The 9,956-nt window shown below is 57.6% G+C and overlaps 1 protein-coding gene across 1 annotated transcript in view; it reads right to left on the bottom strand.

The window, feature by feature from the left end:
• Positions 1 to 9,956, bottom strand: part of WDR83 (WD repeat domain 83) — a 36,362-nt gene that overhangs the window by 9,006 nt on the left and 17,400 nt on the right. The window contains 6 exon segments of the mRNA XM_075577850.1: positions 7 to 214; positions 216 to 270; positions 2,146 to 2,168; positions 2,170 to 2,253; positions 2,953 to 3,022; positions 4,605 to 4,731. Of these exon segments, the coding sequence (XP_075433965.1) occupies positions 7 to 214; positions 216 to 270; positions 2,146 to 2,168; positions 2,170 to 2,253; positions 2,953 to 3,022; positions 4,605 to 4,731 (567 nt within the window).

Genomic DNA, 9,956 nt, shown 5'->3' with positions numbered 1-9,956 from the left:
TTGAACACGCCGCGCTGTATAATGATGCTGAGTATCTGTATACACTGATAATGAACACGCCGCGCTGTATAATGATGCTGAGTATCTGTATACACTTATAATGAACACGCCGCGCTGTATAGTGATGCCGAGTCTCTCTGGCCCCCGCCCTCACCTCCACCAGGTCCCAGAAGCAGACGGTGCCGTCCTCGGAACAGCTCAGGACGTGCGTGTCCCCGCTCGCTCAGGCAGCTGTCCAGCTTATAGCTCAGGTTCCTGTGTCCAGTGTACCTGCAGAGGCACAAGGCAGGTCCCACTCACTGCGCAGGCCGATGCCCTCCCCCCCCCTCACACGGGGGCTTCTGCTCTCTCATTCGCCCCCTTCCCTCACCCCCCCCCCCGACCTCCTGCTCTCTCTTCCCTTCTCCCCCCCAACACACACCTGCTCTCTCTTCCCTTCTCCACCCCCCCCAACACACACCTGCTCTCTTCCACCCACACCACACACAGGGCTCCTGCTCTCCCCCCCCTACACACAGAGAGGGGGCCTTCTGCTCTCCCCCCCCCCTCCCACCACACACACAGGGGGCTTCTGCTCTCATTCTCCCCCTTCTCCTCCCCCACCACACACCCGACCTCCTGCTCTCTCTTCCCTTCTCCCCCCCCCCCAAACACACACCTGCTCTCTTCCACCCACGCCACACACAGGGCTCCTGCTCTCTCCCCCCCCTCCCCAACACACACCTGCTCTCTTCCACCCACACGACTCACAGGGCTCCTGCTCTCCCCCCCCCCCCCAACACACACCTGCTCTCTTCCACCCCAACACACACACAGGGCTCCTGCTCTCCCCCTCCCACCCCAACACACACCTGCTCTCTTCCCACCCACACCACACACAGGGCTCCTGCTCTCCCCCCTCCCCAACACACACCTGCTCTCTTCCACCCACCCACACACAGGGCTCCTGCTCTCCCCCCTCCCACCCCAACACACACCTGCTCTCTTCCACCCACACCACAACGCAGGGCTCCTGCTCTCCCCCTCCCACCCCAACACACACCTGCTCTCTTCCACCCCACACCACACACAGGGCTCCTGCTCTCCCCCTCCCCAACACACACCCTGCTCTCTTCCACCCACACCACACACAGGGCTCCTGCTCTCCCCCCCCCCCAACACACACCTGCTCTCTTTCACCCACACCACACACAGGGCTCTGCTCTCCCCTCCCCCCCCCCCAACACACACCTGCTCTCTTCCACCCCACCACCACACACAGGGCTCCTGCTCTCCCCCTCCCCCCCCCCCAACACACACCTGCTCTCTTCCACCCACACCACACACAGGCCCCCTGCTCTCCCCCCCCCCCCAACACACACCTGCTCTCTTCCACCCACACCACACACAGGGCTCCTGCTCTCTCTCCCCCCCCAACACACACCTGCTCTCTTCAACCCACACCACACGCAGGGCTCCTGCTCTCCCCCGCCCCCCCAACACACACCTGCTCTCTCCCCCCCCCAACACACACCTGCTCTCTTCCACCCACACCACACACAGGGCTCCTGCTCTCCCCCCTCCCCCCCCAACACACACCTGCTCTCTTCCACCCACACCACACACAGGGCTCCTGCTCTCTCTCCCCCCCCCCCCCCAACACACACCTGCTCTCTTCCACCCACACCACACGCAGGGCTCCTGCTCTCCCCCCCCCCCCAACACACACCTGCTCTCTCCCCCTCCCCCCCAACACACACCTGCTCTCTTCCACCCACACCACACACAGGGCTCCTGCTCTCCCCCCCCGCCCCCAACAGACACCTGCTCTCCTCCACCCACACCACACACAGGGCTCCTGCTCTCCCCCCCCCCCCCCCCAACACACACCTGCGCTCTTCCACCCACACCACACACAGGGCTCCTGCTCTCCCCCCCCCCAACACACACCTGCTCTCTTCCACCCACACCACACACAGGGCTCCTGCTCTCTCTCCCCCCCCCCAACAACACACACCTGCTCTCTTCCACCCACACCACACACAGGGCTCCTGCCCCCCCCCCACCCAACAACACACACCTGCTCTCTTCCACCCACACCACACATAGGCCTCCTGCTCCCCCACTTCCACGTGGCGGGGAGGGGAGGGGGAGTGTGTCACTCACTCTCCCAGCATCTCCCCCGTGTTTCTTGTCGCAGAGACGCAGCGTGGAGTCCAGCGAGGAGGCGAGGAGGCACTGCCCGTCCTGACTGAAACTCACACACGTGATGGGGACCTGAGGGGGAGAGAGGCTGTGTACAGCGATACCGAGTATCTGTGTATGCACTGGTCATGAACGCACCGCGCTGTATAATGATGCAGAGTATCTCTATACACTGATAATGAACGCGCCGCACTGTATAATGATGCCGAGTATCTCTACACACTGATTATGAACACGACGCGCTGTATAATGATGTTAAGTATCTCTATACACTGATAATGAACATGTCGCGCTGCATAATGATGCTGAGTATCTCTATACACTGATAATGAACACGCTGCACTGTATAATGATGATGAGTATCTCTACACACTGATAGTGAACACGGCGCGCTGTATAATGATGATGAGTATCTCTATACACTGATAATGAACACGCTGCGCTGTATAATGATGCTGAGTATCTATACACTGATAATAAACACGCCGCGCTGTATAATGATGCGGAGTATCTGTAATATTCGGCTACACACAGCACAATGCTGCTCTCTGTATCTGACCCCAGATGGGTAATGAGTTTCCTGGCTGCTCCCCATCCTGACCCCTCCCCGCTCTGCCCTCGTTAGGCAGGCGTCCTAACGAGCTCATTAAGATACTCTGCACTGCGCACCTGGTCGCACAAACACACAGCGTGTGACGTGAAACCATCCGACTGTCTCCTCCAACCCGGAGACAGGGCTCGTTAATTAATCCGTGTTAACGAACACTCACTGCCAAGATAATCCGCGTACATCTCTCCCATCCGCAGATCATAACGCCGCAGGTGTCCATCAACAGAGCTGCAGGGTGACAGGGAGAGGGGTGTCACCGTCTGTCCCTCCCCCCGCAGGGTGACACAGTGACACAAACAGGAGGGAGCTATGGGACATGGAGTCTGTCCCTCCCCCCGCAGGGTGACACAGACAGGAGGGAGCTATGGGACACGGAGTCCGCCCCTCCCCCCGCAGGGTGACACAGTGACACAGACAGGAGGGAGCTATGGGGACATGGAGTCTGTCCCTCCCCCCCGCAGGGTGACACAGACAGGAGGGAGCTATGGGACATGGAGTCTGTCCCTCCCCCCCGCAGGGTGACACAGTGACACAGGACAGGAGGGAGCTATGGGACACGGAGTCTGTCCCTCCCCCCGCAGGGTGACACAGTGACACAGACAGGAGGGAGCTATGGGACACGGAGTCTGTCCCTCCCCCCCGCAGGGTGACACAGTGACACAGACAGGAGGGAGCTATGGGACATGGAGTCTGTCCCCTCCCCCCGCAGGGTGACACAGTGACACAGACAGGAGGGAGATATGGGACATGGAGTCTGTCCCTCCCCCCGCAGGGTGACACAGTGACACAGACAGGAGGGAGCTATGGGACATGGAGTCTGTCCCTCCCCCCGCAGGGTGACACAGTGACACAGACAGGAGGGAGCTATGGGACATGGAGTCTGTCCCTCCCCCCGCAGGGTGACACAGTGACACAGACAGGAGGGAGCTATGGGACATGGAGTCTGTCCCTCCCACCGCAGGTTGACACAGACACACAGACAGGAGGGAGCTATGGGACATGGAGTCTGTCCCTCCCACCGCAGGGTGACACAGACACACAGACAGGAGGGAGCAATGGGACATGGAGTCTGTCCCTCCCCCCCGCAGGGTGACACAGTGACACAGACAGGAGGGAGCTATGGGAGATGGAGTCTGTCCCTCCCCCCGCAGGGTGACACAGACAGGAGGGAGCTATGGGACATGGAGTCTGTCCCTCCCCCCGCAGGGTGACACAGGCAGGAGAGAGCTATGGGACATGGAGTCTGTCCCTCCCCCCGCAGGGTGACACAGTGACACAGACAGGGAGGGAGCTATGGGACATGGAGTCTGTCCCTCCCCCCCGCAGGGTGACACAGTGACACAGACAGGAGTGGGCTATGGGACATGGAGTCTGTCCCTCCCCCCCGCAGGGTGACACAGTCAGGAGGGTGACACAGTGACAGATAGGAAGTGACACAGTGACAGGAGGTGATAAAGACAGGAAGTGACACACTGAGACAGACAGTGACACAGTCCGGAAGTGATACGGTGACACAGACAGGAAGTGACCCAGAAACACAGGCAGGAAGTGACACAGACAGGAGGTGACACAGAGACACAAACAGGAGGTGACAGTCAGGGAAGTGACACTGACAGGAGATGACACAGACAGGAAGTGACAGTGACACAGACAGTAGGTGACAGACAGGAAATGACTGTGACAGACAGGAAGTGACACAGACAGGAAGTGACACAGTCAGAAAGTGACAGACAGGAAGTAACACAAACAGGAAGTGACACAGTGACAGACAGGAAGTGACAAAGTGACACAGACAGGAAGTGACACTGACCCCGCCAGGATCTCGTGCGCTGACACTTTGACGCTGGAGATTCCGTCTTTGGCTTCATCCAAAATCTGCACAGCGTCCGTTCTGCGAGAGCGCACGTCCCAACACCGGAGAGACGTGTCTATAGAGCCTGGGGAGAGAGAGACAGTCCCAACACCGGAGAGACGTGTCTATAGAGCCTGGGGAGAGAGAGACAGTCCCAACACCGGAGAGACGTGTCTATATAGCCTGGGGAGAGAGAGACAGTCCCAACACCGGAGAGACGTGTCTATAGAGCCTGGGGAGAGAGAGACAGTCCCAACACCGGAGAGACGTGTCTATAGAGCCTGGGGAGGAGAGAGACAGTCCCAACACCGGAGAGACGTGTCTATAGAGCCTGGGGAGAGAGAGACAGTCCAAACACCGGAGAGACCTGTCTATAGAGCCTGGGGAGAGAGAGACAGTCCCAACACCGGAGAGACGTGTCTATATAGCCTGGGGAGAGACAGTCCCAACACCGGAGAGACGTGTCTATATAGGCCTGGGGAGAGGACAGTCCCAACACCGGAGAGACATGTCTATATAGCCTGGGGAGAGACAGTCCCAACACCGGAGAGACATGTCTATAGAGCCTGGGGAGAGAGAGACAGTCCCAACACCGGAGAGACGTGTCTATATAGCCTGGGGAGAGACAGTCCCCAACACCGGAGAGACGTGTCTATATAGCCTGGGGGAGAGAGAGACAGTCCCAACACCGGAGAGACGTGTCTATAGAGCCTGGGGAGAGAGAGACAGTCCCAACACCGGAGAGACCTGTCTATAGAGCCTGGGGAGAGAGAGACAGTCCCAACACCGGAGAGACGTGTCTATATAGCCCTGGGGAGAGACAGTCCCAACACCGGAGAGACGTGTCTATATAGCCTGGGAGAGAGAGACAGTCCCAACACCGGAGAGACGTGTCTATAGAGCCTGGGGAGAGAGAGACAGTCCCAACACCGGAGAGACGTGTCTATATAGCCTGGGGAGAGAGAGACAGTCCCAACACCGGAGAGACGTGTCTATAGAGCCTGGGGAGAGAGAGACAGGTCCCAACACCGGAGAGACGTGTCTATAGAGCCTGGGGAGAGAGAGACAGTCCCCAACACCGGAGAGACGTGTCTATATAGCCTGGGGAGAGAGAGACAGTCCCAACACCGGAGAGACGTGTCTATAGAGCCTGGGGAGAGAGAGACAGTCCCAACACCGGAGAGACCTGTCTATAGAGCCTGGGGAGAGAGAGACAGTCCCCAACACCGGAGAGACGTGTCTATATAGCCTGGGGAGAGACAGTCCCAACACCGGAGAGACGTGTCTATATAGCCTGGGGAGAGACAGTCCCAACACCGGAGAGACATGTCTATAGAGCCTGGGGAGAGAGAGACAGTCCCAACACCGGAGAGACCTGTCTATAGAGCCTGGGGAGAGAGAGACAGTCCCAACACCGGAGAGACGTGTCTATATAGCCTGGGGAGAGACAGTCCCAACACCGGAGAGACGTGTCTATATAGCCTGGGGGAGAGAGAGACAGTCCCAACACCGGAGAGAACGTGTCTATAGAGCCTGGGGAGAGAGAGACAGTCCCAACACCGGAGAGGCGTGTCTATAGAGCCTGGGGAGAGAGAGACAGTCCCAACACCGGAGGAGACGTGTCTATAGAGCCTGGGGAGAGAGAGGCAGTCCCAACACCGGAGAGACGTGTCTATATAGCCTGGGGAGAGAGAGACAGTCCCAACACCGGAGAGACCTGTCTATAGAGCCTGGGGAGAGAGAGACAGTCCCAACACGGAGAGACGTGTCTATATAGCCTGGGGAGAGAGAGACAGTCCCAACACCGGAGAGACGTGTCTATAGAGCCTGGGGAGAGAGAGACAGTCCCAACACCGGAGAGACGTGTCTATATAGCCGGGGAGAGAGAGACAGTCCCAACAACGGAGAGACGTGTCTATATAGCCTGGGAAGAGAGAGACAGTCCCAACACCGGAGAGACGTGTCTATATAGCCTGGGGGGAGAGAGACAGTCCCAACACCGGAGAGACATGTCTATAGAGCCTGAGGAGAGAGAGACAGTCCCAACACCGGAGAGACGTGTCTATATAGCCTGGGGAGAGAGACAGAGAGACAGTCCCAACACCGGAGAGACGTGTCTATAGAGCCTGAGGAGAGAGAGACAGTCCCAACACCGGAGAGACATGTCTATATAGCCTGGGGAGAGAGACAGAGAGACAGTCCCAACACCGGAGAGACATGTCTATAGAGCCTGAGGAGAGAGAGACAGTCCCAACAACGGAGAGACATGTCTATATAGCCTGGGGAGAGAGACAGTCCCAACACCGGAGAGACATGTCTATAGAGCCTGGGGAGAGAGAGACAGTCCCAACACCGGAGAGACGTGTCTATAGAGCCTGGGGAGAGAGAGACAGTCCCCAACACCGGAGAGACGTGTCTATATAGCCTGGGGAGAGAGAGACAGTCCCAACACCGGAGAGACGTGTCTATAGAGCCTGGGGAGAGAGAGACAGTCCCAACACCGGAGAGACGTGTCTATATAAGCCTGGGGAGAGAGAGACAGTCCCAACACCGGAGAGACGTGTCTATATAGCCTGGGGAGAGAGAGACAGTCCCAACACCGGAGAGACATGTCTATAGAGCCTGGGGAGAGAGAGACAGTCCCAACACCGGAGAGACGTGTCTATATAGCCTGGGGAGAGAGAGACAGTCCCAACACCGGAGAGACATGTCTATAGAGCCTGGGGAGAGAGAGACAGTCCCAACACCGGAGAGACGTGTCTATATAGCCTGGGGAGAGAGTGACAGTCCCAACACCGGAGAGACGTGTCTATATAGCCTGGGGAGAGAGAGACAGTCCCAACACCGGAGAGACGTGTCTATATAGCCTGGGGAGAGAGAGACAGTCCCAACACCGGAGAGACATGTCTATAGAGCCCTGGGGAGAGAGACAGTCCCAACACCGGAGAGACGTGTCTATATAGCCTGGGGAGAGACAGTCCCAACACCGGAGAGACGTGTCTATATAGCCTGGGGAGAGAGAGACAGTCCCAACACCGGAGAGACGTGTCTATATAGCCTGGGGAGAGAGAGACAGTCCCAACACCGGAGAGACATGTCTATATAGCCTGGGGAGAGAGAGACAGTCCCAACACCGGAGAGACGTGTCTATATAGCCTGGGGAGAGAGACAGAGAGACAGTCCCAACACCGGAGAGATGTGTCTATATAGCCTGGGGAGAGACAGTCCCAACACCGGAGAGACGTGTCTATAGAGCCTGGGGAGAGAGAGACAGTCCCAACACCGGAGAGACATGTCTATAGAGCCTGGGGGAGAGAGACAGTCCCAACACCGGAGAGACGTGTCTATATAGCCTGGGGAGAGAGAGAGACAGTCCCAACACCGGAGAGACATGTCTATAGATCCTGGGGAGAGAGAGACAGTCCCAACACCGGAGAGACGTGTCTATAGAGCCTGGGGAGAGAGAGACAGTCCCAACACCGGAGAGACGTGTCTATAGATCCTGGGGAGAGAGAGACAGTCCCAACACCGGAGAGAACGTGTCTATATAGCCTGGGGAGAGAGACAGTCCCAACACCGGAGAGGACGTGTCTATATAGCCTGGGGAGAGAGAGACAGTCCCAACACCGGAGAGACATGTCTATAGAGCCTGGGGAGAGAGAGACAGTCCCAACACCGGAGAGACGTGTCGATATAGCCTGGGGAGAGACAGTCCCAACACCGGAGAGACGTGTCTATATAGCCTGGGGAGAGAGGGACAGTCCCAACACCGGAGAGACGTGTCTATATAGCCTGGGGAGAGAGACAGAGAGACAGTCCCAACACCGGAGAGATGTGTCTATATAGCCTGGGGAGAGAGAGACAGTCCCAACACCGGAGAGACGTGTCTATAGAGCCTGGGGAGAGAGAGACAGTCCCAACACCGGAGAGACATGTCTATAGAGCCTGGGGAGAGAGACAGTCCCAACACCGGAGAGACGTGTCTATATAGCCTGGGGAGAGAGAGAGACAGTCCCAACACCGGAGAGACATGTCTATAGATCCTGGGGAGAGAGAGACAGTCCCAACACCGGAGAGACGTGTCTATAGAGCCTGGGGAGAGAGAGACAGTCCCAACACCGGAGAGACGTGTCTATAGAGCCTGGGGAGAGAGAGACAGTCCCAACACCGGAGAGACGTGTCTATATAGCCTGGGGAGAGAGAGACAGTCCCAACACCGGAGAGACCTGTCTATAGAGCCTGGGGAGAGAGAGACAGTCCCAACACCGGAGAGACGTGTCTATATAGCCTGGGGAGAGAGAGACAGTCCCAACACCGGAGAGACGTGTCTATAGAGCCTGGGGAGAGAGAGACAGTCCCAACACCGGAGAGACGTGTCTATATAGCCTGGGGAGAGAGAGACAGTCCCAACAACGGAGAGACGTGTCTATATAGCCTGGGGAGAGAGAGACAGTCCCAACACCGGAGAGACGTGTCTATATAGCCTGGGGGGAGAGAGACAGTCCCAACACCGGAGAGACATGTCTATAGAGCCTGAGGAGAGAGAGACAGTCCCAACACCGGAGAGACGTGTCTATATAGCCTGGGGAGAGAGACAGAGAGACAGTCCCAACACCGGAGAGACGTGTCTATAGAGCCTGAGGAGAGAGAGACAGTCCCAACACCGGAGAGACATGTCTATATAGCCTGGGGAGAGAGACAGAGAGACAGTCCCAACACCAGAGACATGTCTATAGAGCCTGAGGAGAGAGAGACAGTCCCAACACCGGAGAGACATGTCTATATAGCCTGGGGAGAGAGACAGTCCCAACACCGGAGAGACATGTCTATAGAGCCTGGGGAGAGAGAGACAGTCCCAACACCGGAGAGACGTGTCTATAGAGCCTGGGGAGAGAGAGACAGTCCCAACACCGGAGAGACGTGTCTATATAGCCTGGGGAGAGAGAGAGAGACAGTCCCAACACCGGAGAGACGTGTCTATAGAGCCTGGGGAGAGAGAGACAGTCCCAACACCGGAGAGACGTGTCTATATAGCCTGGGGAGAGAGAGACAGTCCCAACACCGGAGAGACGTGTCTATATAGCCTGGGGAGAGAGAGACAGTCCCAACACCGGAGAGACATGTCTATAGAGCCTGGGGAGAGAGAGACAGTCCCAACACCGGAGAGACGTGTCTATATAGCCTGGGGAGAGAGAGACAGTCCCAACACCGGAGAGACATGTCTATAGAGCCTGGGGAGAGAGAGACAGTCCCAACACCGGAGAGACGTGTCTATATAGCCTGGGGAGAGAGTGACAGTCCCAACACCGG

The sequence above is a fragment of the Ascaphus truei genome, chromosome 20, assembly GCF_040206685.1.
Source record: "Ascaphus truei isolate aAscTru1 chromosome 20, aAscTru1.hap1, whole genome shotgun sequence".
Lineage (NCBI taxonomy): Eukaryota > Metazoa > Chordata > Amphibia > Anura > Ascaphidae > Ascaphus > Ascaphus truei.
The sequence above is the reverse complement of the archived record's forward strand: the minus strand, read 5'-3'. Positions and strand labels throughout refer to the sequence as shown.